The sequence below is a fragment of the Protobothrops mucrosquamatus genome, unplaced genomic scaffold (genome assembly GCF_001527695.2).
Source record: "Protobothrops mucrosquamatus isolate PMUCROS unplaced genomic scaffold, P.Mucros_1.0 scaffold6, whole genome shotgun sequence".
NCBI classification, from domain to species: Eukaryota; Metazoa; Chordata; class Lepidosauria; order Squamata; family Viperidae; genus Protobothrops; species Protobothrops mucrosquamatus.
The window spans coordinates 4,359,317-4,387,111 of NW_015386393.1; the positions used below are offsets into that span (position 1 = coordinate 4,359,317).

A 27,795-nucleotide genomic window follows, 5' to 3' on the forward strand; every position below is an offset into this window, starting at 1 on the left:
TGGGAGAAGCCAGGTTCATTTAACAACCGTGGCAAAAATGTTTGTAAAATTGGGCACAATTCTCTTAATGATCATCACACTTAGCAGTGGAAGTTCTGGAACCAACTGTAATTTTAAGTTGAGGACCACCTGTATACAGTACGCTGGGGAAGGTTGCATCAGATGATTGGTCTTTCCAAGTCTGCGTAATTGGCAATGAGTCTCATAAATCTAAGAGGAGGGATGCCTTTTCCAACCCTGGCTACCAATTTGTTTTGCTGCCAAGCTTGGAATGGAGCTGGGTCAAGTGACTGTTTCCTCCAACTCAAGACTGTAACTTTTCAAATTTCCCAAACCAGCTCCAACCCTTGCCCTCTGCTTATGAAATTCACGGATCCAGTTATCCAGTTAGTCACAGAATCTCCAATTATTTCTCCGGCTACCATATTCATTATTGGAAGATTGAATTAAGCAGCGCCTTTGTTAGCGGACACACCTCTGATCATATTCAGAGTGGTGAAAGAACACTGGAAAATTCAGTAGCAGAAGACCCTGTCAAAGAGAAAATAGCTTGTAATATAATTGTCTGGGATGCAGAGTATGGTCTAAGGCCACCTGGCCCTCAGCAAGAACGCATTCATTTGAAGTAGTTGAAGCAGAAGGCAGATTTCTCAAGAAATGTATGACTGAAAAGTCTCACTTCTGTTTAAATTTCATCTTGAAGAGAATAAATTGGGAGCAGGCCTTTTGCCTCTTAAATACAAAGAAGGGGAGGAGAAGGAGGAGGGGGAGGAGGAGTAACTGTTCAAAGTCCGTTGGGAGAAGGGCGGGGTAGAAATTAAATAAAAGTAAAGTAAAAGTAAAAGTAAAAGTTACAACTGCACTGAAAAAAGCGGCTTATGACCATTTTTCACACTTACGACCGTTGCAGCATCCCCATGGTCACGTGATCAAAATTCAGATGCTTGGTAACTGGTTCATATTTATGACGGGTTGCGATGTCCTGGGATCATGTGATCACCTACTGCAGAGTCAATGGGGAAGCCAGATCCACTTCACAACCATATCACTAACTTAACAACTACACTGATTCACTTCACAACTGTGGCAAAAAAGGTCATAAAATGGAATAAAACTCACTTAACAAATATCTCACTTAGCAACATAAATTTTGGGCTCAATTGTGATTGTTAAGTTGAGGACTACAGGTAATCCCCAAGTTACGAGCGTTCGCTTAACACTCGCTCGAAGTTACGTGATGAGCGCCCCCTAGTGCTTACGAGCAAGTCCTGAAGTTACGAATATTGCAGCACCACGACAGTCGTTCACCCTTATGAGCAACTTCAGTGGCACTGTAACATTCACCCTACTTCCCCCCCACTTCTCACAACTGCTTCCCCCTCTCTTCCTGCCGCGCCGGACTCACCTTACAAAAATCTTCTCTGCCACGGTTTCTTTCCCTTTGAAAGAGAGGAGAGTTGGCTTGGAAATGTTTTTTGCACCGAAAATGGAACTTTCTGGAGTCTGTGATCTTGCGCGAGTGTTTGAAGTTGCGCCAAATCATGGACCTCAGAAATTTTCATTCTCGATGCAAAAAGTGCCTGTCTCCTGCTCCTACCCCCAACTCCTTTTTTGCCTGACAGCAAGCCTGAAGCCTTCAATTGAGGGAGAAGGCCAGGTCCCTCGCACCCGCATCCAGCCCGCTGGAGGTCACTGCGCTGGAGGAGAAAGTGACCCCATTGTCCCTGGTGCCTTCCTCCAAGCGGCCCAGAACGGAAGCCGGGGGAGGCTTCGGCATGCCTCTGGAGGCTGGATCCAGCCCTCGGAGAACTGCTCCAAGCTGCTGCCACTCAGAACAGAGTTTCCACGGGCCTGATCCAAGCCTCGGAGGCATGCAGAAGTCCCCCCCAACCTCCGTTCCTGGGGCAAACGGCTAGGAAAACCGAGGCTTGGATCAGGCCCTTGGAAGCTTCTGTACCCCACCCCCACAGTCTGATCCAGACTCCAGAGGCCTTTTCCAGGCCTCTGCTGCCCAGATTTGCAGCCAGGGAATGCTTCTGCGCCCCCCCCGCGGCCCGATCGGGGCTCCGGAGGCCTTTTCCAGGTCCGATCAGGCCATGGGGTGTGTGTGTCGCGGAAGTGTTCCCTCAAATCCAGGCGGCAGCAGACTGGAAAAGGCCTCTGAAGCCTGGATCGGGCCGTGGGGGGAGGAGGGGGGGCGCAGAAGCATTCCCTGGCCGCAAATCCGGGTAGCAGAGGCCCGGAAAAGGCCTCTGGAGTCCAGATTGGGCCATGCGGGATGCTCCAAAGTGTTTCCCGGCCTCAAATACGGGCAACAGGCAGACAGGAGATGGATCTTTTCCAGGAGAGTCCAGCGTGGGAGGAAGGGAGGGGGAAGCATGCGGTATCTTTGTGGGTTGAGGAGGCCTTGAGGGCCTGTTCCATCACTAGGCCCTCCATGGACTTCCCCACCCTGAGATACCTCATGTTCGCTTAACAAGCCGCGTGCATTTTAATGAGAAAGGGAACGATCTCGTACCTTGAATGAGATTCACTCTACGAGTTTTCGATTTACGAGTGGAATGGGCAGGCTCCATTACACTCGTAGCTTGAGGACTACCTGTACTTGTATTTAAATATCCTTATCAAAATTGATATACATTTTTTTTCTTCACATTTATCCTATTTTTATAACATTTTTTTAAACTTTCCCTAATATATGCCCATTTGCACATGGGTCCATGTTTTTTTTCTACCTCTGGGTACATACTCAGTGGACTGGAGAAATAATTAAATGTAGAAAAATGTTGATTTTGAAATATAGCTACATTTCGATCTATGTCTTCAGGAAAAATGCAAAACAGGGTGTGTTAAAATGAAAATCAAATTTCTCCCCCAACTCTAACAATAACAACTGGGCATGTCTCAAACACCCTTCAGGTTCCAAAATTGATTCTGACCCTGTTCCAAGTACAACCAAGACAGAAAAGGCTGGGCAAATTCCACTCACAGTTGGTTTTTAGATGTTCTTTTCAAGATGTGCATAAATCAGGCTGTCTCGTATTACCGCTCTGGGGGTATATCATTTACAACCCCAAGCCTGGTTCCAGGAAAAGAAGACTTATCTCAATTTTTTTCAAGATTCCCTGGCATCTTCAACCATCCCAATATTTGTAGAATAAATATTAAAAATGGCATTGCTTTCAAAAACACTTTGATGTTAGCAGGACAGCCATTTGTAAACTTTCAGGTTCTCCAGATGTTTTGTTAAAGAACTGGGCTTGAAGGAAGGAGAGCTTAAAATACATTTTTGTTTGGTGTTCAGGGGCAGGAAACTAGAGATATTTTCCTCTGATTTATGTTATATACATTTTATTCCCACAATGCCGCTCTTTTCTGAAATAAACAAGGTTCTAACAACTACTCAGTCTCCCCTTAGGCAGACCAGACCACAACAGGAAATCAACTCCACAGAAGGCTAAAACTACTTTTATTGTGATAGGCTGTAATTACCGAATCTTGCAAACCTCCCCTTCTGATCCTTCTTATAATCCAGTGAATCAGGGAGAGATGTTTGCTTGAGCTGCTTCTGAGTATTATTGCATAGTTCTGGATTTAAAAATGTTTCAGCCCCTTTCACCTAGGGAACAGTTCCTGCACATCTGCCTCAAGGTCATTTTCCTTACTCTCTATAAACAGACAATCAGCCTCCAACATCTGTGCTACAGGTAGTCCTCAACTTACAACCATTCATTTAGTGACCATTCAAAATTACAGCACTGAAAAACGTTGACTTATGACCATTTTTCACACAAGCACTGCAGCATCCACACAGTCATATGAACATTTGGGCGCTTGGTAATTGGTATGTATTTATAATGGTTGCAGTGTTCCTGGGGTCATGTGATCACCTCTTGTGACCTTCTGACAAGCAAAGTCAATAGAGAAGCCAGATTCACTTAACAACCACGTTACTAACTTAACAACTGCAGTAGTTCATTTAACAACTGTGGCAAGAAAGGTCATAAAATGCAGCAAAAACTCACTTAACAGCTGTCTTTTGGGCTCGATTGAGGTCATAAGTCGAGGACTACATATACTACATTTTGGAGCTGCACTTCATGAAAATCAGGGTTTTTATATCATTCTGAGGCAAGGCCAACTCTGAAAATTCCAGTCATCAAAATATAATTACAGTTGGGAAACAACCCTAAAAAGCAAAAATCCTAGATTGCTCATATATATGTATGATGTATTTTATATCTTTGCCACCACCTGGATCCCATACATGGGGAGGTCCCCATAAACTTTCAGGGTCTAGGTGGTGGTGTGGTGGTTCTTAAAAAAAGTCAAGGGGTCTCCACTGTACAATTGAAGCCTGACTCTTGTACATGTATCAATGCAGATGGCTGAATACATTTTATTCAAGGCAGCAACAATAATGAATTAAAATACAATGTCATGATTTAGACCAGAATTTTCAGGTTGGCACTTCCATTCTCAAGTCCTTCAATAAAAAAAACCAGTTTTCATTCCACCATTGGTTTGATCAGCCAGAGATCAGATTCCTAATATAAATAGGGACAGAATCATCAGTTTTTCATCCAATCGAGTTTCCAGAAGAAGGAACCAGCAAAACATTTTAGCTCCCAAAAGCAACTCTTCCATCTTGCCTAGGTGACCTTCGATGCACCCACAGAAAATTGCAAAATCAGGAATTTAAGTCTGAGGCTGGTATTTTGATTTGAACAGATGTGAAGTCCATCTCTGGCTAAAGTATTTTTGTGTGTGAAGAATGAAGGCATCTATCTCCATATTTCTTCTGCATTCTTCCCTTTCTGCCTTCTCCTAGGAAGGGATTTAGACCTAGAGAAACTGGCTTTTTCATCAGGCAGGGGGACCAGGATGCTAGTGGAGTCTGCTATGTCATTAATAATAACAATAAATTATTAAATGTGTATGCCACCAGATCCTTAACAACTCTAGGCAGCTATAGCTGTTTTTAATGCCATACCTAAATCGTACTTTGATGTTGTAAGGAAGCTACTTCCAACCCTGCACGTTAAAGAAACAGCCTTAGGATTCAGGCTATTACCTGTATATTTAAAACTGCAATGAAAGAAAAATTGTGGCAGACGAATGAATATAGTTACCCCACTTGTATAAATCTGGTTCCTGAAATAATCCATTTTTAGGATCAGCGTAGTAATCCTAGTGTAATCAGCTTGCTCAATTAGAATAGCACACTATGCTGTAAAAACCTCAACTACAGATAGTCCTCCACTTACAACCATTCATTTAGTGATCCTTTGAAGTTAGTACTGAAAAAAGTGACTCATGACCATTTTTCACACTTATGGCCATTTAAGCATCCTCATAGTCATGTGATCAAAATTTGGATGCTTGGCAAACTGGCTTGTAATTATGCTGGTTGCAGTGTCATGGGGTCATGTGATCACCTTTTGAGATTTTCTGACAAGCAAAGTTAATAGAGAACTGCAGTAGTTCACTTAGCAACTGTGGTAAGAAATGGAGCAAAATTAACTTAACAACTGTCTTGCTTAGCAATAGAGATGTTGGATTCAATTGTGGTTGTTAAATCACGACTACCTGCACTAAATGGTTAACATTAACCAAGCTTGCAGTTGCAAGATCTTTGACTTGGTTAAGCATTCTGTGTTAGCCACCTGCACTGGTTCAACACGCTAAATTTGGTTGTTGTTTGTGGCTTAGGGTGTCGTACAAATTGTCTCTTTGACTGATACAGAGTTAAATATACTGCGCAAACTAAAAAAAACTGGATTAATTCAGTCATGAGATATAACCTGTGATGTGCAGGGGGTTGGACTAGAAGACCTCCAAGGTCCCTTCCAGCTCTATTCTGATTGATTATTTGAGGAGACTTAAATTAAGATAAGGGGTCTGGAGACTAAACCATATGATGAATGATTGAGGAAATTAGGTATGTCCAGTCTAACAAAGAAAAGGACAATGGGTGACATGACAGCAGTCTTCCAATATTTGAGGGGCTGTTACAGAGAACAGAGGATAGATGTGTTGAAAGAAAACTCAGGGCCCAGTCCAAGCCGGGAATAAACAAAATGGAGACTGCTTTAGAAAGAAGGTTGTAGTTTATTGAAGAGGAGAGCCAGACAGAAAGATGGCTCTGGGAAAGCTGACCAAATGTAGCTCGGAGTGGTGGGTTTTTATATCTTCTTGGGCTTTTGAGGTTGTTTCCTGTTCATGTTTGAGGCTTTGTATTTCCTGTGCCATGTACTTTGACCTGAGTCCTTGTGTGCCCTTTTAGTATTGGTGTGTTAATTCTATCATGTCCCCAAAGGTCATGTCTTTTAGAGTTTGGGTGGGTTATGCAGATTTTAGGGGTCTTTATCTTCCTAATCTCATCAGTTTCTTGCTTCCTGGCTCCAACCTTCCTGAATGGATTATTACATCTGCATTTCTAAAAGCTGGTTTCTGCTGAGATTCTGCTTGGGGCTATTAAGAAAAACTGGGGCTTGCTTTTCTGCCTTTAAGATCCTTTGGGGAAATATATTCTGCCTTTTTAATATTCCCCAAAATACTTCTTTCTCTAGATTCTTCCCACAGATGTAATCTCCAAAGCTACCTGAAGGCAGAATAAAAAGCAATGGATGGAAGGAAGATCATTAAAGAGAGATCCATTAAAGGGAGAATTAAGGAAAAATCTCCTGACAGTGAGAACTATCTCACTGTTCAGTGGAACAGCTTACCTCCAGTTGTTGTAGGTGCTCCATCACTGGAGAGTTTCATGAAGAAACTGGACAGCCATTTGTCCAGAATGGTATAAAATCTTCTCGAGCAGGGTGTTGGACTGGAAGACCTCCAACCCTATTATTCTATGCTCTAAGAAAGCTCTGTCTGATTGAAAATGCTTGTTTCTCCCTAATCAGTTTAATCTAATGGGAATAATGCATAATCTTCATATATTAGTCCCAGGACAATAATGGTGACTTCTGCAAAGCTACCTGCAACCAAAAGTTCTTTGCTTCATCTTTTCTCTTCTCCAGATCCTACATGAATTTAGTCCCAATAATGATGAATCTGATGTTTGTTTAAATGTTGGGGTTCAGCTGAAAAGAGACACATGGTATATAGGGCCTCCTGCTTGAGCAGGGGGTTGGACTAGAAGACCTCCAAGGTCCCTTCCAATTCTGTTATTCTGTTAAATCGGCGTTATTTAGAGCCGAGAAAAAAGTATCTAACACGCTGCCTCAATAGTTATTTTTTTCTCGCCACAGGCATCTGCTTTTCACATTCCCCCTTCCTCTTTAGAAAGAAAACCAGCAAAAATTGCGCTCTCAAATTGAACTAGGGTCGAACCCGTTCAGGCACTGCAATGGGCACCCTTCATCGCGACAAGAGAAAGGAAGGACCTCTTCGCGAAATAGGAAGTGTCCTGGGGGACAGTCCTCGAGCGGCCATGGGGTCCAGGTCCAGATCTAGATCTAGAGAACGGCGTCGGCGGAGAAGTCGATCTAGGTCTGAAGAGCGAGAAAGTCGGGGGAGGACAAGAAGAAGAAATCGGGAAGGGAGGTGAGATGAACGAATGCGGTTCCGAGATTCAGGATCATAGAGTGCAGGATCATAGAGTTACTCGATTGTAGAAAGGATTTAGGAATAAGCTCCTGGTGGGTGCTTCTTGTCTAGAGTGAATAATTTATATTTAGGGAGCTGGACTCAAATGAGAGTTTACCGGTGAGAATTTTAAACCCGAAGTCCTGCTTCCTATCCTGTGAAGTTTGGATAAGCAATGGAGCAGTTTTTAAGGGGTAATGGCTGGGGAGCAAATCCCTCTGAGTTAGCTATAACTTTGAAGGCAGAATCTGCTGCCTGGCATCTCCAGCACTCTTGGGAGTGAAAATATGAAACTCCATATTTCATGGTAGAACTCAGTAAGTTCTACCTTTAGACCAGTGTTTTTCAATCTTGGCAAGTTTAAGATGGGTGGACCTCAACTCCCAGTATGCAGGTTGGGGGATTCTGGGAGTTGAGGTCCATGCATCTTAAACTTGCCAAAGTTGAGAAACAACGTACTAGACCTCAAAACCCAATTGTCTCAATAACAGTAATAACAGTATCCACTGTTATTGTTGTTAGCAAAGAAGTTGCTAAATGAAACTGTGACTGTGACTGTGCTTAGGATCTTGCTTCAGCTTTTCTTTGCTTTACGGATATGCAAAAATTGTAAATGCAAGAATTGGTTATAAAGTTACTTTTTCATCACCTTCATAATGGTCATTACATGAGTCACTAAACGAGGATTATCTGTATAACCAAGTTTTTTTCCATTGGAGTCTTACAGGGCATTTGTCTTCATTACACTCTATTAATAGAGCATAAGAATCTAATTTGCTGTCTGAATTAGGTAACAAGAAGAGGGAAGTGGAAGCTTAATAAATTAAAAGCATGTGCAGTAATAGTTATTTGAGATTATTTTACAGAATAATCTGATGTGGGGAATAAATGTTTGTAATCTCATTTCACTATAAACCATTTGTCACAATGAGAGAAAGCTTTCTGAGAAGTGTCCAACTTCTCATTGTAAGCAGGATTTTATGGACTCCCTTATTTCAACTATGACAAACTAAGAACAAGCAGGTAGTCTGCTGAAAGTCACTCTTATGTCAACCTTAAGTGGCCATATGAAAAAGCCAGGGAATAATAGATTGAAAGGTATCAGTGTTTTCAGTTCAAGTCACCTCAATGTAAATAGCTCGGATTTTGTCTGCATCAGATGGTCCTTAATTGTTTTACAGTAGATTTTGTGGGAGATAAATTCTGGGCCAGTTCAGCAAGATCTTTGGCAATTCAGGTTGGTGGGTGTAATGTATTGATGAATGCTGATTTAGCTGAGCCAATAAGCTCTTAAGCTGAATGCAAAAATGTAAATATACAACAAGGATGAGAAAGATTTGGGGGCCAAGGGCTGCTTTTAACAGTTTGGGGGACTGAAGTCTTCAGAGTGCATGGGGTTACATCACAAAAGAGCAAAGACTAGGACGGGGAAGGGTTTTGTTCTTTTTTAATAGTGATATGCCTATTTTAAAATTTAAGATGCAACTTTCCCTCTTTTTTTCTACCACAAAGCGTTATTGGTTTGCAGCTATTATGCTCAGAGGGGGCTGTAAGGATCACAAAGAAGTGTCTCAGAGGCCATAAGTGTTAAACTAACATCAAAGCTTTTATTTTTAAGCTCAGAGGAAGAGAGCCAAAAATGGGGAAAGAAAAAAGAAAAAAGCAAGGACCAGCATCACAAGAGACACAAGAGACATTCTTCACGTCACCGGGAGTGGTCTTCCAACTCAGATTCCTCTTCAGAAAAAAGGGGCCATAAAAGCGAGAGGAGGGGGAAGAAGTACCGGAAGCGTTCTGAATCCAGGTCCTCCGTGTCTTCCATGACATCCCAATCATCCTCCCACTCACAGAGCTCCAAGGGTGACTTTGGTGAGCAGCTAAGCCTCCAGGAACGCTTGAGATTGAAAGAAGAGGAAAAAAACCAAAAGGAGCTGATGAAGGCTCTGGAAACCCCTGAAGAGAAACGGGCCCGACGTCTAGCCAAGAAGGAGGCCAAGGAACGGAAAAAACGGGAGAAGATGGGATGGGGAGAAGAGTATATGGGTTACACCAATACCGACAACCCTTTTGGAGACAACAACCTACTAGGGGCTTTCATCTGGAGCAAGGTAAGTCCTGAATTCATGTCCACTGTCTCAAGACAGGTGGTGCAGGGTAGCAGTGAATCATCTCAAGAGAACCACCTCTGTAAGGTACGGTTTCTTGCTCATAATCTGATTCAACCTTCAAGGTTGTTGTGAAAGTTGTGGAGTGAGAGGTTAAGATTAGACAATAATAATAATAATAACAACAACAACAATAAAGTTGGAAGGGTCTTTGGAGGTCATCTAGTCCAACCCCCTGCTCAGGCAGGAAACCCTATACCATTTCAGACAAACGACTGTCCAGTCTCTTCTTAAAAACTTCCAGTGTTGAAGCATTCACCACTTCTGGAGGCAGGCTGTTCCATTGGTTAATTGTTCTGTCAGGAAGTTTCTCCTTAGTTCCAGGTTGCTTCTCTCCTTGATTAGTTTCCATCCGTTGCTTCTTATCCTGCCTTCAGGCGCCTTGGAGAATAGCTTCACTCCCTCTTCTTTGTGGCAACCCCTGAGATATTGGAACACTGCTATCATGTCCCCCCTCGTCCTTCTCTTCGTTAAACTAGACATACCCAATTCCAGCAACCGTTCCTTATATGTTTTAGCCTCCAGTCCCCTAATCATCTTTGTTGCTCTTCTCTGTACTCTTTCTAGAGTCTCAACATTTTTTTTACATCGTGGTGACCAAAACTGGATGCAGTATTCCAAGTGTTGCCTTACCAAGGCATTGTAAAGTGGTATTAACACTTCACGTGATCTTGATTCTATCAAGTTTCCTCATCAGGCCCAGGACACAACAATTAATACTTCACGTGATCTTGATTCTATCCCTCTGTTAATGCAGCCTAGCACTGTGTTGGCTTTTTTGGCAGCTGCAGCACACTGCTGGCTCATATTTAAGTGATTGTCCACTAGGACTCTGAGATCCCTTTCACAGTTACTACTATTGAGCAAGGTACCCCCTATACTATACCTGTGCATTTGGTTTTTCTTGCCTAAATGTAGAACCTTACTTTTTTCACCATTGAATTTCATTTTGTTAGATAGCGCCCAGTGTTCTAGTCTGTCAAGATCCTTCTGTATCTTAAGCAGATAATAGACCAACCTCCTTCCTTGAGCAGTCTTCCTCATCCTGGTGCTCGTCTAGAAAAGTAATAATAATAATAAAGTTGGAAGGGACCTTGGAGGTCATCGAGTCCAACCCCCTGCTCAGGCAGGAAACCCTACACCATTTCAGACAAATGGCTGTCCATTTCAGTTCCCATAATCCATCATTTATGCCCTATAGCTGTGATTGAAGAATGATGGACGTTTAAGTGTAAAATATCTGCCAAACACCAAGCTGTGGAAGTCTATTGAAAATCACAAGTACAATAAAACTTCAAATTGATATGGGGGTATTCCAGAAGAAATAGATGGAATTTGTTGCTGGCGACATGAAAGGGGTGGGAAAATTTGAAGTATATGTTTGAGGCAAATCATATTCTCAGATCAATTATTTTACCCAGGCAGATTGGCTGCTCTTGTCTGAGGCAAAGAATGTGTACATAATCTCAAAATGTTTATTCAAGCCTTGATAAAAATTAACAGAGGGCAAATACTGCCTTAAAGCAATATTCATTATAGCGTAAGTCCACATAGAGTGACCCATGATTTAAAAGGTTGTTTCTTACATTTCTTATTTCAATAATATTCCATTCAGGTACAAAGTTAATATTATAAGATTATCATTGGCTAAAATGCATATAGAGAGCCTGTTTGGTGTAGTGGTTAAGGCACCAGGCTAGAAAGCAGAAGATGGTGAGTTCTAGTCCTATCTTGTGCACAAAGGTGGGTGACCTTGGACCAGTCATGCTGTTTCAGTTTTAGGAAGTGTTGTTGTTCGTCCATCGATTTCGATGAAGACCTTGACATCTTATGGATTATGGGCCATCAGCGGTGTGTCCGTAGATGGCTGATGAGACCGATGTTAGCACGGAATGTTCTACCACATACTGAACATAGAAATGTGGACACTATTGCTTCAGCATTTGAAGCTCTGGCTTTACGGAGTGCTCGCTTCTCTTGTGCCAAGATTGTCCTTCTGTGTTCATATGTCTGGCAACCCTGGTAAACCAGGGTACGCCATGTCGGTCGATCATGCGCCAAAAATTCCCAAGAGATGGTGTTGATATCCAGGGACTTGAGAGATGCTTTCAGCGTGTCTTTGTATCGCTTCTTTTGTCCCCCGTGCGATCGCTTTCCTTGAGACAGCTCACCATGGAAGAGCTGTTTAGGGATGCGGTGGTCTGGCATCCTTACAACGTGGCCTGCCCAGCGCATCTGGGCTTTCATCAACAGAGTGTAAACTGATGATAGGCCTGGAAGTAGAAAACAGGGAAAATCACTTCCAAAATCTTGCCTAGAAAAATGCAAGGACTAGTCCAGGCAGTCCCAGGAGTCAACATTGATTTGAAGGTACTCATAAACAATATCTAAAGCTTTATTTAACTGAACTATAGGCATACGAGAAAGCCAGTTTGGTGTATTGGCCAAAGGCTGGGCTAAAAACCAAGAGACTGTGAGTTTTGTCTTAGCCACAAAGCCAGTTGGGTACCTTTGGGCCAGTCTTGCTCCCTAACAATGCTGGAAAGAAGATGTCTATGGAGATTCTCAATCATACAGGTCATGGTTGTCCCAAAGATACCTTTCAAAAGGCAGCTGGACTTTTTTTTGTTTTTTCTTTGAAAACATTTCGCTTCTCATCCAATAAGCTTCTTCAGTTCTGCTGAAGAACTAAGAAGCTTCTTGGATAAGAAGCGAAATATTTTCAAAGAAAAAAAGAATGTCCAGTTGCCTTTTGAACAACATATTTGGGACATGGGAGGAAGAATACAATGGCAAATCACTTCCAGTGTTGTCCAGAAAACTACAGGGACTTATTGCTGCCAGTTGAGCCTGACCAAAATCTTCCTTCCTTCCTTCCTTCCTTCCTTCCTTCCTTCCTTCCTTCCTTCCTTCCTTCCTTCCTTCCTTCCTTCCTTCCTTCCTTCCTTCCTTCCTCCTTCACCACCACCACCACCACCTCCCTTTTCTTTGATATTAGTTTGACTTAAGAGTTTGGTGGTTTGTGTTTTTGGTTTTTTTTAGGCTTTGGAAAAAAAGGGAATTGGACACTTAGAGGAGAAAGAACTGAAAGATCGGAACAAGCGGATCCAAGAAGAAAATCGCCTTGAGTTGCAGAAGGTAAGAATCAAAATAAAATAAATGGAGAGAATTCTTTGAATCTTGCACTGCTGGTTTAACCCAGAACCACTTGTTTAATTCCAAGATATGAACTTGCAGTGTACATGGGTGAACTGACCCAAATTATTTTTCTGTATTTAAGTTCTTTCGGTTATCATTCAGATAGCACATTTCAGTTCTGAATTTAAGGTACCACCTTTCTTAAGACCTACATTTTCACACAAAATGGTCCAAATACATGGAGTGAAATCCAAGACAAAGTTTTCCCTAATCGGTGTTTCTCTAGCTGGACAAATTCCAAATGTCTGACTTTTAGCCATTGCAGAGAATTTTGAGAGATAAAGTCCTGATTGAGAAATCCTGAAATAGATAGGGACCTAGGATATTTTATTTGTAATGGAACTAATTATAAATATTTTATTTAATAGTTTATTTTATTTACCCATTAAATTTATATGCCTCCCAGCTCATTTTCAAAAAATGTATGTTAAGACAAGTTGTTTGCTCACACAGCTTGTCTTAATTTATTAGATGTTATAAGGGGAACAAAGCTACTGAGATCTTAACTTTATACTCAAAGTTAATTTTATGTATTTTTTGGAATGAACCATTTTCTTTTGGGAAATGCAGATGTTTCTTCTTTGTAAACATTTCCATTAAGGAAATTTTTCAACAACAGCAGTGAAATTCTGGTTTCATGTTGTTGGGTTGAACAGAAGAAGCTGTGTTGTATAGAATGAAACTGCTGTTTTGTCAAACTCAGTCTAAATGATTGGTGACATCAACCCTTCCAGATTTGGAAACAGCTTTTTCTTATACTTTTCTAAAATGCCAGAAATTAAACCAGAGATACTGATCAGAAATTTATCTGGAATCGGTATTTGGGAAAGCTGCCATTTCAAAGATATAATGTGTTTTATTTCCAATAAACATCATTTTTCTCCACATTCAAATAGCAATAGCACTTAGACTTATATACCGCTTCACAATGCTTTAACAGCCCTCTCTAAGCAATTTACAGAGTCAGCATATTGTCGTCCCCCCCAACAATCTGGCTCCTCATTTTATCCATCTTGGAAGGCTGGGGTCAACCTTGAGTCAGTCAGGATTGAATGTCTGGCTATGGGCAGAGTTAGTCTGCAATACTGCATTGTAACACTGCACCACCATAGCACCAAAGAAGCTTTTCGTTTCTTTGAATGTAGTCTTCAGAGATCGCAAAGAGGCCTAGCCTTCTTTTCCCCCCCATATCAATGTACTTTAAATTTTTGCACTCACTATAACTACAGCTAGTTCTTTACTTATGACCACAATTGAGCCCAAAATTTCTGTTGCTAAGTGAGACATTTATTAAGTGAGTTTTGCCCCCATTTTACGACTTTTCTTGCCACAAATGTTAAATGCAATTCTTAATCTAGTAACACGGTTGTTAAATGAATCTGGCTTCCCCATTGACTTTGCTTCTCAGAAGGTCACAAAAGGCGACCACATGACCCTGGGACACTGCAACCATCATAACTATGAGTCAGTTGTCAAGCGTCATGAGTTTTGATCATGTGACCATGGGGATGCTGTGATACAGGGGTCTGCAACCTTGACAACTTTAAGACTTGTGGACTTCAGCTCCCAGAATTCTGGGAACTGAAGTCCACAACTCTTAAAGTTGTCAAGGTTGCAGATCCCTGCTGTAATAGATGTAAGTGTGAAAAATGGTCATAAGTCACTTTTTTCAGTGCTATTGTAACTTTGAATGATCACTAAATGAACTGTTGTAAGTCGAGAACCATCTGTATTGACATCAGCATGCTAACGGGAGCCTTGCTCATTTGCATAAGACATTCTTCTGGTTCCACGTGTTTTCAGAAAACCCACATCTCTGAGTTGTGAACCTAGGATGTCCTCCATGAATTCTGATGCTGAATTCATGGAGGGCCCACTACTGCTCTGCTCCATGTCTCTGGAGCAGTGTTTCTCAATCTCAGCAGCTTTAAGACATGTGGAGTTCAACTGTTGAAGTCACACATCTTAAAATGGCCGAGGTTGAGAGTCACTGCCCTGGAGTGTTTCTAACCCCTCCCTTCCCCACGTATACCAGGTGAAGCAGCTCCGCCTGGAGCGAGAGCGGGAAAAAGCCATGAGGGAGCAAGAGCTGGAGATGCTGCAGCGGGAGAAAGAGGCGGAGCATTTCAAGACGTGGGAGGAGCAAGAGGACAATTTCCATCTTCAGCAAGCCAAGCTACGGTAAGCGGGGACGATGGATGGAAGCTAGGTCTTCAGGGGACAGAGAAATCAAGTTCCCAAGTGTAAAAGAATAATAAAACCACTTGTTGAACTTACTAGTCCACAGCATAATTCTCAGATCTGATTTGCCAGTATATTTCTTTGAAGTCCTAAGGGAAGCAAAACCAATATGATCAGTTGAAGAGCAGGGAAAAATTGATCGCCTAACAGTGAAACATCTAGTTTGGAATTTCTTGGGTTCTCCAACTGCTAGGATTTGGGGGAATGGTTTCCTTTAGTCAAGAAGACTCCGCAGTACTGGATCAGATGGATCAGGAGCTTGACTTGAGCTGTCCTTCATATTTTCCATCAAATCCAGCTTTGTAATCATATTTACAAGCATAGGAACTCTTTGAAAGAGCCGCTGACTAATCTTACTGAGGTACTAGGTATTTTATATATATATATATATGGCATTATAGCGGATCTTGAATGCAGTGGAAACTGCCCATTAAGGTTGTAAGTCCATAAAGTTGTAAAATGGATCACCCATGTGACCAAGCTGAACCTTTTTTAATGGCTGCTGTTTAATCAGCACCACACTCATGAAGCAAACCCATTGTTTGCTATGGGCCAGTTTTGCTGAAATCTGGAAGTAAATGCTGGTTGTTAGCAAAAATATTGTAAAATGTGGTCATGTGACCATGAGTCACTACAAACAGCAATAAATGCAGACCAGTTGCTGAGCACCTGACATGTAGTCATGTGACCATGGAGGGGGGTGGCAGTCAGTGCTTTGAACCAGGTTGTTAAGCACCTGGGGGGGGGGGGNGGGGGGGGGGGGAGAGGTAGGTCTGTTGTAACATCAATCAGTCGTGGAATGTCTGGTTGTAAGTTGAGGATTGCCTGTAGTTATACAATAATAATGTATAATATGTTAGCTAATATTAGGCACGGTATTAGATGTTCTGATACTTAGGCCATTTGATCTCATCATCAAAGATTGTCCCATCCACTGATGTTGCACAAATTGGTAGCACTTAAGTGGCTTTTGCTAGCTTATCATGATATCTCTGGAAGAAGAAAAAATACCAGCCTGAAAAATATGAAGATTTAAGTATTCAAATACTATCATATGGCAGTTTTACTTTGTGCAGCAGAAATGTGGACACTATTTGTTTAGGATAGGGGTAGGCAACCTTGGTTCTTTTATGACTTGTGGACTTCAACTCCCAGAATTCCTGAGCCAGCTGTGCCACGAGTCATAAAAGAGCCAAGGTTGCCTACCCCTGGGTTAGGATCAAGAGGAAATGGAGGCATTTCAGATGAGATCTTTCAGGACAAACCTGTCATTCCTTTAAGCATTTGATGACAAAATGAGGACCTTTGATAGGCAGATAGGCAGGCAACAGCCCCACAATTAAAAATATGATCCAGCAATGATGCTTTTGTTGGCTTGGACATGTCTGCAGGATGGACACAGCAAACCTGTCTAGATGACTATAGAAAGTGATGTCCACTTAATTGGAAAGTTTTTTTAAAATATCATGCTCCCCCCCCCCAAGACCTGAACCACAGGGTTACAGTTTAATATCATAAAACCTCCTATATCAACTTGGGATAGAGATCACTATAAGAGGTACCTCCGTGGCTGCCATACCGTTTCCATTGGTGATACCTTATAATTTGTGGTCTGTCCTGCCAGGACTGGAAAACCTGAAAGAATGAATGAATCCTACTGTCTGCATGCAGCAATAACTTTGAACAGTTGGTGCCAGCAATTATATTCAGAACTAGCTGTACCCAGCCACGCGTTGCTGTGGCTCAGTCTGGTTAAATGGAAAAGAAAGAAAAGAGAAAGCGCACGTTTGTCACAGGTGTGACATCTATATAATAGTAGGTATATAAAAACACGCGCGTATTCGAATGCAACGTTGTGTCAAAATTTCAAAGCAATCGGTGAAGAACTTTCGGAGATTTAAGATTTTGAACAAACAAACATTTACATTTTTATTTATATATATATAGATAGATTAAGACAGAAAGTTGCCTTACCTGCAAGGGCATTTTGCCGGTTGCACCAAGGTTGATCAGCAAGATGCTTCTGGAGGGTAGCAAGGAAAATTCCTTTCTTTGGAGATGTCTGAGATCTAACTTTGGATACCAAGCAGATGTAGAGCTACTGAACCCTTCCCAAAATCTTTATCCTGAGCTCCATTGCTCTGACCCTTTTTCCTGGATATCCCTTTTCTGGCAGCTCCAAAATCCGGATCCGAGATGGGCGGGCCAAGCCAATTGATCTCTTGGCAAAATACATCAGTGCTGAAGATGATGACTTGGCAGTGGAGATGCATGAGCCTTACACATTTCTAAATGGACTCACCGTCTCCGACATGGAGGATCTACTAGAAGACATCCAGGTATCCAGCCGATGGTGGCTGTCCTGTTCTTTTTCCTGTCCCTGATTCAAAGTTTATCCAGCTCAGCTTTCCTCTCCTCGGTGGCTTGCAAATATATTAAGGCTCACATACCCAGCCATCTGGAAGATAACAGGTAGTCCTCAACTTATGACCATAATGGAGCCTGCCCACTATGGTCGTAAGTCATGACAGTTGTAAAGTGGGTCACCCACATAACCAACCTGATTTTATGACTTTTTTTGAGCTGGTCATTAAACGTGATGAGCTGGTTTTGCCATAAACCCGAAGCAGAGGCTGATTTTCAGCAAAAATGTTGTAAGTCAAGGTGGCATGACCATGGAATGCTGCAAACGGTCATAAATGCAGACCAGTTGCTGAGTGGCTGACATCATGTTATCACAGGGCTGTGGCCACTGGAACTTTGGAACCAGGTCATCAAAGCCTTGCGGGGGGAACTGTCCTAAGTTTGAATGGAAGCCAAGTGGCCGGTCATAAGTCGAGGACTACCTGTAACAGGCTGGAGGAGGCTGGGCTAGTTAACAATTGCAATTTAATACAACCATGAAAGTTGTAGCTAAGCAATTTGTCTAGTCCAGATGACTATAAACAAAAGGAAAGAATAAATGCAAATTATTTTCAAGAAGCTATTTTGCTACAGTATTTTCTAGTTTCTTCTCTCTGCTTCTCTTTCTTTTTTCAAGTTTAATTTTTTTCAAATACTATGTCCCCCCCCCCATTCTCTCCTCCCCATTTGGCAGGAGAAAAAAAATTAACTTTTGCAGATATGCCTACTGTCCCTGTTATAACATCCATTCCTCCCTCGCTTCAAATTACAAGAAGAGATAACAATTGAAAACAAGCATTGTAGCCTTTCTTTCTTTCTTTCTTTCTTTCTTTCTTTCTTTCTTTCTTTCTTTCTTTCTTTCTTTCTTTCTTTCTTTCTTCTTTTCTTCCTCTTCTCATCTCTTTTCTCCTGTTGTTTCAGGTTTACATGGAGTTGGAGCAAGGGAAGAATGTGGATTTCTGGAGAGACATGACCATCATCACCGAAGATGAAATAGCCAAACTCCGGAAACTGGAGGCTTCTGGGAAGGGACCAGGTAGGGGCAGAAAGACAAAAAATTAGGACTTAGTTAATTCAGCCAAAGATCGTTCCTTACCCATTGCTGGTTTTCAGCAAAATAGGGTATTTTCCATTTTCTGAAGGCATTTGATATTACCCATTCCGCTGAACTCTAATTCCTCTTCATATTCTCATCAATACCTATTTATTTTATATATTTGTTTGTTTAATCAAATTTAGATACCACCCATCTCACTATCCAAATGACTTTGGGCATTTTTACAGATAAAAGCCGTAAAATCATATAAAAGGAATACAATTCAAAACAGAATTTATTTACTCCTCTCCCCAGGCCTGGCCAACTGGGGAATTTTACATTGGCAACTAATTGCACTTCCAAGACTTTTCTGGAAAGATCATACTTGGCAAATGTTGTTTCTAACAGAGATCAAGATGATCAGATTCCCCATCATTCCTACATCATACCTCTTTGATAGATCTCTACTTTGCTTCTGAAAAGCATCATCTTCTCTTCTAGATTGGGCAGAGCATAGTAGACACCACCAACAGTGTGGCTTTTATGTGTTCTTCTATTTGTTTTAACCAGACTGTCATGGTTCCGATAGAATAGATAGAACTGAATAAATCAGAACTCCGAGGCTTGCATCTTCCTCAAAGAACATGTTTATTGGATACAAAATATCGGCACAGTCAAAAGTGAAACCAAGTCTGAAATCCCCTCCAAAGAGTTACACTATTACAAAGTAAAAGTTCCCACCTCAGGGCTATGCAATGACTATGTTACCCCATAGAATAGTTTGGTGGGCTTTCTAACAAAACATCCAACCCTCTTCTTCCCAGTGAGTGAGTGACCTTGATTCCCACAGGACACAATATTGTTTAGACCAGTGGTTCTCAACCTTTTTAATGCCGCGACCCCCAACCGGTCGTAAGTCGAGGACTAAACCGGTCGTACGTCGAGGACTAAACTGGACGTAAGTCGAGGACTAAACCGGTTGTAAGTCGAGGACTACCCAACCGGTCGTAAGTCGAGGACTTTCCCTGCCTGGGAGCGCCGCGCATGCGTGGTTCCGCCCCCTGCGCCGGCCGAGGCGTAGCTGGCAAGCGGCAGAGACGGAGCAGGCCGACCACCAGCTGGCCCAGCTCAAGGGAGGTAAGGCACCCGCCGGAAAAGGGGAAAAAAATGGCGGACAGCCTTGCTTGGCGACCCCCGTGAAATGGTCGATCGACCCCAAATGGGGTCGCGACCCATAGGTTGAGAACCGCTGGTTTAGACTAACAGAGATACTCCATTCCCCCTCCCTATTGTGTGTGGCAACTAGAACCAGCAAGATGGCTGCAGCCAGGTTCGTTGCACTCTTCACATTATTGCCAAGTTCATCTCCTTGAATATCTGAGCAGACATGAATACTTGAATGTAGGGGCAATTCTTTCTTTTCTGTTACTTCTGTTCCATTTGAACAATCATCCTTCACTCCTTGTATTCTGATTGGGTGAATCATCCTACCAGTGTTGAACTTTGGATCCTAGAATTCCCTCCATGTAGCTAAGAATTCTGGGAATTGAAGTCCAGTACTGCTGTGGGCACTCAGCTGAAGAAGCTTTAGAACCTAGGCAATTTTGCTGTTTTATAATGGAAAATGTAAGGAAATATGGCTTGCTAGTTCTTTGAATAGACTTAGTGCAATTAAAATGAGCACCTGGATCGTCCCATCTCCAAATATCCTTTCAAAATCCTGTAAAAAAATATGTCGTGTCCTATTGTCTGAGATCAAGAGACACTCTTCCTGGCCACTGGAAACGATTGTCTCCATGTCCTCGTCTGGCCTACGGATTTAAGGAGTATCTTCCTCCAGTCATATGTTCCTTTTTTGTGTGTCTTGCAGGAGAGCGCCGTGAAGGGGTGAATGCCTCAGTTAGTTCTGATGTACAATCTGTCTTCAAAGGGAAGACCTACAACCAGTTGCAAGTGATCTACCAGGGAATCGAGGGCAAGATCCTGGCTGGGGGACCCAACTTGGACATTGGCTACTGGGAGAGCCTGCTCCAGCAGCTAAAGGCATACATGGCACGGGCCAGGTAAATAGTCATGTACCTGATTTATATCCACCTCCATCCAGAGGGGGGACTCAGTGGTTTATACCATGTTCCTTCCAAATTTGGCAAGACTTTCCCAAATGACTGGACCAAACCAGACTGGCTAGCATCCTGGCTGGCTGGCTGGCTTTGGTGGAAAAAATTGGCTTTATCAACCGTCCTTAGCTGATCTCAGAAAGCTAAGCAGCATCAGACAGGGGTTAGTGCTCCCTCTGGGGTCCACCATGAAGTCAGATCTGATGGGAAAATTGAACCCATGTCCCAAAAGAAAGCATTGGCCAACCCCATCCTTGTTGTTACCAGGAAAACTACATGGATTTATCCATATTGTCTTCAGGAAAATAAGCTTAGTTCAAAAGAGACTTTTAATCCAACTGGAAGGTGCCGGTTGGAGATGGAGAGGTGCCTCTTAAGATTAACTAAAGAGGCTGTTTTAGTGGGTTAGCCACAGAAGAGCTCAACCATATTGGGATTATAAATGTGGGGAATGGAAAGGGGGAGAATGATGAAAATGACATTAGAAAGGGCATATTGCCAAAGAATAGTGAATATCAAGGCAAAATTTTCAGAGAGCTGTGCTGTCCCAGTACGATGCCTGTCGCCTGAGCATCATTGGCGTAGGGCCCTTATTCAGGGAATTGGAATCAGACTGAATAGATTTCATGGAAGGAGCATGAAGCTTGGCTGTCATTTCCTGCTACAGACTCTTTCTTTCTCTCTCACACATACATAGACACACATCTGGCTATAGGAACTAATTCTGTGTTCTCTCCCTCCTGGGTCACAGGCTGCGAGAACGGCATCAGGACGTCCTGCGCCAGAAGCTGTACAAGCTCAAACAAGAACAAGGTGTGGAAAGTGAACCCCTTTTCCCCATCATGAAAAAAGAGCCGCCATCCCCAGAAGCTGCCAGTAGCAGTCACAGGTAACTATTGGGATGCTGTTACCTGCTTCCTTCATCCTTAACACTTAACGTTTTCATTCCAGTGCATAAAGACTCATGTGCCTTTTCTATTTATATGCATAGCTGCTATGTGACATAAATAACATTATCAGAGCAGTATTATCCTTCCTATGCAAGGAGAACCCTTGCTGTTTTATATATTCTCTAGTACAGTGGTTCTCAACCTGTGGGATGGGACCCCATTTGGGGTCGATAGACCATTTCACGGGGGTTGCCAAGCAAGGCTGTCCGCCATTTTTTTTGTCCGCCATTTTTTTCCCCTTTTCCGGCGGGTGCCTTACCTCCCTTGGGCTGGGCCAGCTGGTGGTCAGCCTGCTCCGTCTCTGCCGCTTGCCAGCTACGCCTCGGCCGGCGCAGGGGGCGGAACCACGCATGCGCGGCGCTCCCGGGCAGGGAAAGTCCTTGACTTACGACTGGTTGGGTAGTCCTCGTCTTACGACCGGTTTAGTCCTCAACTTACGACCGGTTTAGTCCTCGACTTACGACCGGTTGGGGTCGCGGCATTAAAAAGGTTGAGAACCACTGCTCTAGTATGTTGCTCAATCTGGGCTCCCTCCAGATACATGGACTTCAGCTCCCAAAATTCCCTGTGGCCCTTACTGAGAGTTCTGGGAGTTGAAGTCCAGATATCTGGAGTTACCCAATTTGAGAAAAGCTGCCCTAGTAAGTGTGTTTTGGATTATATTTATTTGTTTGTTTATTAAATTCAAATGCTACCCATCTCGCCATCCAAAGCAACCCTGGACGGCTTACAATACAGTAAAAATATAAATATAAAAACAATTATACACATAAGGCAAATTAAAATTACAAGGATTAAATACAGACCTATAGATTATAGACGTCGCTTAATGTTTATTTGTTCAGTGACTAACATTACAGTGTGATAGTGCTGAACAAAGAGGCTAACAACCAGCCATTGAAGTTTTGGCCACTGCAGCATCCCTCAGTCATGGGAATAAAATTCAGGTCCACATTTACGACTGCCCGTCTACCTACTTTTGGCTGCCTGTCTACCTACTGCTGCCAGCTGTGACATGGCCCTGTTCACCACCATGTCCACAGCACTGTGTGCCACTACCGTACTGTCTAGGGCCTTCTTTTGCACTGGGGTTTCTCTTGTGTCCTGCCCAGAACATTTATTGATTGATTGATTGATTGATTGATTGATTGATTGATTGCAAAAGAAGCTTGGTCTGCAAAAAAAACAGTAACTGTGAGAGGGACCTTGGAGTCCTAGTGGACGATCACTTGACTATGAGCCAGCAGTGTACAGCAGCAGCCAAAAAAGCTAATACAATCCTGAGTTGTATAAACAGAGGGACAGAATCAAGATCACGTGAAGTATTAGTGCTGCTTTATAAAACCCTAGTAAGACCACACCTGGAATACTGCAGCCAATTTTGGTCACCATATCACAAAAAAGATGCTGAGAGACTGGAAAAAATCCAGAGAAGAGCAACTAAGATGATCAGAGGCCTGGAGACTAAAACATATGAAGAACGGTTGCAGGACTTGGGTTTGGCTAGTCTAAAGAAAAGAAGAAATAGGGGAGACATGATAGCAGTATTCCAGTATTTGAGGAGGCTGCCATAAAGAAGAGGGGGTCACGTTATTCACCAAAGCACCGGCGGGAAGGACGAGAAACAATGGTTGAAAAATGATCAAAGAGAGAGGTAACCTGGAATTAAGGAGAAACTTCCTGAAAGTGAGGACAATCAACTAGTGGAACAGCTTACCCCCAGAAATCGTGGGTGCTCCATCACTGGAGATTTTTAAGAAGAGGCTAGACAGTCACTTGTCTGAGATGGTATAGGTTCTCCTGCTTGAGCAGGGGGCTGGACTAGAAGACCTCCAAGGTCCCTTCCAGCTCTATTCTATTCTTCTATTCTTCTTCTTTAGCCAGGGCCTCCTTTTATGCACCCAGCTTCTTTCATGAAAGAAGACTCTGACTGGAGCACAAAAAAAAGTCCTGGCTCCACCGATATGACAGGAGGCTCCGGATGATAAGGCAGGGACATGCAGTGTGGCATTCAGATCTGGGCAGTGGGGGCAACTGGTGACAGTGAGTAGCCAGAGGGCCAAAAGGGCAGAGATTTCGGGAAGGAGGAATAGGCAGGTTGGGGGAGTTCAAGAGGAAGCTAAACTAAAAGAATACATTGTATATTTTCCTCTTGATTGTAAAGCCACGATTATCCATTTTTAGAGAGGCAAAACTTGGGTCTCATCAAAATATATGACCCTTTAGAGCAGGGTTGGGGAACGAAGGCCCTTTTATGACTTGTAGACTTCAACATGCTGGCTCAGGAATGTTGGGAGTTGAAGTCCACAAGTCATAAAAGGGCCGTCGTGCCCCACCCCTGTTTTAGAGGATTACATAAGCCAAACTTAAGCAGACCTGGTTCCTTGCCTGAAATTGCTTACAATTACAGTGTTTCTCAACCTTGGAAAGTTGAAGATGAGTGGACTGCAACTCCCAGAATCCTCAGCTGGCTGTGGAATTCTGGGAGTTGAAGTTCATATAGCTAGAAATTGCCAAGGTTGGGGAATCCCGATTCAAGAAGTGGGCTTGTTACCCTAGGGCAGGGGTAGGCAACCTCGGCTCTTTTATGACTCGTGGACTTCAACTCCCAGAATTCCTGAGCCAGCCATGCTGAGGGGAAAGGGAGAGGTTTCCAAGCTGAAAATCTATTTCTGCTATACCAGGGGTAGGCAACCTTGGCTCTTTTATGACTCGTGGACTTCAACTCCCAGAATTCCTGAGCCAGCCATGCTGAGGGGAAAGGGAGAGGTTTCCAAGCTGAGCCATGCTGGCTCAGGAATTCTGGGAGTTGAAGTCCACGAGTCATAAAAGAGCAGAGGTTGCCTACCCCTGCCCTAGGGAGATGAAAAGCAAATGAAGGTTTGAACGTGAAAAGCATGGTTCAAGTCAAAACGTTGTAGAGGTCCTGGCTTCCCCAATTGCTGCACTCTTTTTGCTAAAGAGATGGGCTAACCTCTTCCCCATCTTCTACTCAGGCTAGTGCCAGAGGAAAAAGGCCCAGCGCAGCCTGGTCCCTCCTCCGCGGAGCCTCGCACTGAACCGGAAACTGAAGCCAAAGCCGAGGGAGACGGAGAAGCAGTGCTGATTGAGGAGGACCTGATTCAGCAGAGCCTGGATGACTACGATGCCGGCAAATACAGCCCCCGGCTGCTCACCTCCCACGAGCTCCCCTTTGATGCCCATGTGGTGGGCGCGGACGAGGATCTCCAGCGCCTCCAGCTGTCCCGGCAGCAGCTCCAGGTCACAGGTAAGGAGTGGGAGGATGGCCGGAGACTTCACCTGGGTTCCATAATGGCAGTGTATGTAATGCAGTCAATGTGTATGTAGCGCAGTGCCACAAAAGGAATTCACGTTCTGAAATGCAAAGGGCCTGGGGCAGGGGTAGGCAACCTTGGCTCTTTTATGACTCGTGGACTTCAACTCCCAGAATTCCTGAGCTAGCATGGCTCAACTTGGAAACCTCTCCCTTTCCCCTCAGCATGGCTGGCTCAGGAATTCTGGGAGTTGAAGTCCACGAGTCATAAAAGACCCAAGGTTGCCTACCCCTGGCCTGGGGAAAGAAGAAAGGAGAAGAATAAATCTCCCATTTCCAAAATGCCCAACTAGCCCTCCCTCATCCCCCAGCCCCATTTGAAACATCCTTAGATAATAAACCAATTAGACAACAGAAATTAAAACAAATTATCCCTGAATCCAGAAGGAAGACAAATGAATAGATGTAGTCCTTGACGTATGAACATAATAGAGTCTGGAATTTCTGTCACAAATCCTGACCGTCATAGGTTGAGGCACCATATGATCAAACTGATTTTATGATCTTTTTTGTGGTGATCTTTAAGTGAGAATGCATTCCTATGGGTTTTTCCCCCCAGAAAGTAATAAAAAAGCCAATTTCTGGCAAAAAACATAAATTGCATCACATGACTGTTGCAATAAGCCAATGGCCAAGCATCTAAAATGTAGTCATTCTGCCAGGATCAGAACTCGAGAACGGGGTCGTAAGTACCTTTTAGGGAGACCATCGTAACTTCAAATGGTTGCTAAGCAACCAGTTGCTAAATGAGGCCTACCTGTATTGCATTTACTATCAGAATCCTGGATGGGAAAATTACAGAAAGCCTCTTGATGGAGACATTTTAAGGAGCCTCCTGCTGCTATTTACATGCCAGACTTTTAAATATTAAAAAAAAGTAAGAAGGTAGATTTGGCCATCATTTCAAGTTTTTGGCATAACTCTAAACCTCACCCTTCACATTTCAGGGCAATTGAAATCAGATCTTTAATTTTAAAAAATGAGGCTGGAAACCAGTTTGATTAGAAATCTGTTTTAAGCAGGCTATAAAACTGAACATGTTTGTTTTAGTCTGTCAGTCCCCTAATCAAAATTGTACTTGATATTTTATTTATTTATTAGATTTGTGTGCTGCCCATCTCGTCTAGAGGCAACATAATGTTTATTGTGGTTGGGATAGAAGTCCAGATCAATATGAAATGTTTATTAAAGTTCAGCTACTTTAATGGTGGAATACAATTGGGTGACAGCTTACTGCTGTAGAATCCCATAGTGAAGATGTTCCCAGATGTATTTGGGCCTTCTGTTTCTTACCAGTCACCGGCTAAAAAATTGTAAAGATAAAACAGATGACCTCCAAGGCCCCTTCCAACTTTATTATTATTAGATGTTTAGGCATTCTCTGGCCAGTCGTGCACAAGGCCACACACCAATCCCAGTGTTCTCCCCTTACAGGTGATGCTAGCGAGAGCGCTGAGGATATTTTTTTCCGCCGGGCCAAAGAAGGGATGGGAGCCGATGAGGCCCAGTTCAGCGTGGAAATGCCCTTGACCGGCAAGGCCTACCTGTGGGCTGACAAGTACCGTCCTCGCAAGCCGCGTTTCTTCAATCGAGTGCACACCGGATTTGAGTGGAACAAGTATAACCAGACCCACTACGATTTTGACAACCCCCCGCCCAAGATTGTGCAGGGTTACAAGTTTAATATCTTCTACCCGGACCTGATTAACAAACGCTCCACCCCAGAATATTTTCTGGAAGCTTGCCCAGACAACAAGGATTTTGCCACCCTGCGCTTCCATGCTGGACCTCCCTACGAAGATATTGCCTTCAAGATAGTCAACCGAGAGTGGGAATACTCTCACCGGCATGGCTTCCGCTGCCAGTTTGCCAACGGCATCTTCCAGCTCTGGTTCCACTTCAAACGCTACCGTTACAGGCGCTGAAGAGGTGACTGGGAGTGGGCTGATTTTATGAAGGGACAAATGCGGATAAGAGGCACAGAGAACTGATTCCTTGAACATGGACCAAAATGGCGGCTTTCAAGATAGGAGCATCAGGCTGGACAGCTTTTCTAAAGTGTTAGGACTACTACTGTCAGAAATTTTATCTTTTTTTAAAAATGTTCCAAGGCTGCCCTGATGTTGAGCAGCCATTCAACTCTGGGGGAATTGTCTTTCTGGCAGTAGATGGAGCTATTTCCTCTGCTAGGCAGTGACATCTGAGGCCTGTCAGTTTAAAGTGCCTAACCAAGGTGGCTGATATCTTGACTGAGATTATCCTTGTTTTCTGACAATGTATAGATATGGGAAGGTGGGAGAAGGTGTCCAACTATGATAAAGATTTTGGATATGTGCTACTTGTTTGGTATTTTTTACTCCAATATGGGAGAACATAAAAGGGAAAAGACAGGCTTCCTGTTCTAAAGAGGGCTGTAAGAAGTCTCAGTTACACAAGTATATGCACAGTCTTCTCCAGCTGTGCAGATTGTTCCGTGCTGATCAATAAACTAAGCTGAAGGATGCAGCTATGAGGAGCAGCTGGTAGCTTTCGAAACGGATTAAATAAATGGTTACAAAAGAAAATAGTTCCATCAGTGGTAGAGATGTGGGGACGCTGTGACTCAGAGGGGCTTTTTCTTTTTTTTGAAAGGGGATGGGAGTTGAGTAACAAGGATGTTGTGTGGGAAGTGGGGCAAGCCACAGCAACACCAAAATGGTAAACTGCACAATGTGGTCATTACCCAAATGCCTCCATTACATATTGGCCTCCTCACATT

At 43.1% G+C, this 27,795-nt stretch overlaps 1 protein-coding gene across 1 annotated transcript; it reads left to right on the plus strand.

The window, feature by feature from the left end:
- The first annotated feature begins 7,411 nt into the window (after positions 1-7,411).
- On the plus strand, positions 7,412-27,578 carry CACTIN (cactin, spliceosome C complex subunit). Its single transcript, XM_015810010.1, has 10 exons — positions 7,412-7,551; positions 9,212-9,701; positions 12,801-12,896; positions 14,992-15,137; positions 17,374-17,536; positions 18,522-18,636; positions 20,507-20,699; positions 21,505-21,642; positions 24,700-24,971; positions 26,472-27,578. Exons 1-10 carry the CDS (start codon positions 7,439-7,441, stop codon positions 26,960-26,962), a joined length of 2,217 nt encoding a protein of 738 aa, XP_015665496.1. The 5' UTR covers positions 7,412-7,438; the 3' UTR covers positions 26,963-27,578.
- Positions 27,579-27,795: the final 217 nt, after the last annotated feature.

Excerpts from the sequence above, each read along its gene's own strand:
- CACTIN (XM_015810010.1), top strand. The coding sequence starts at position 7,439 with ATGGGGTCCAGGTCCAGATCTAGATCTAGAGAACGGCGTCGGCGGAGA. Across the intron at positions 7,552-9,211 it reads AGAAGAAATCGGGAAGGGAG|CTCAGAGGAAGAGAGCCAAA; the intron begins GTGAGATGAACG and ends TTTATTTTTAAG. Across the intron at positions 9,702-12,800 it reads GGGCTTTCATCTGGAGCAAG|GCTTTGGAAAAAAAGGGAAT; the intron begins GTAAGTCCTGAA and ends GGTTTTTTTTAG.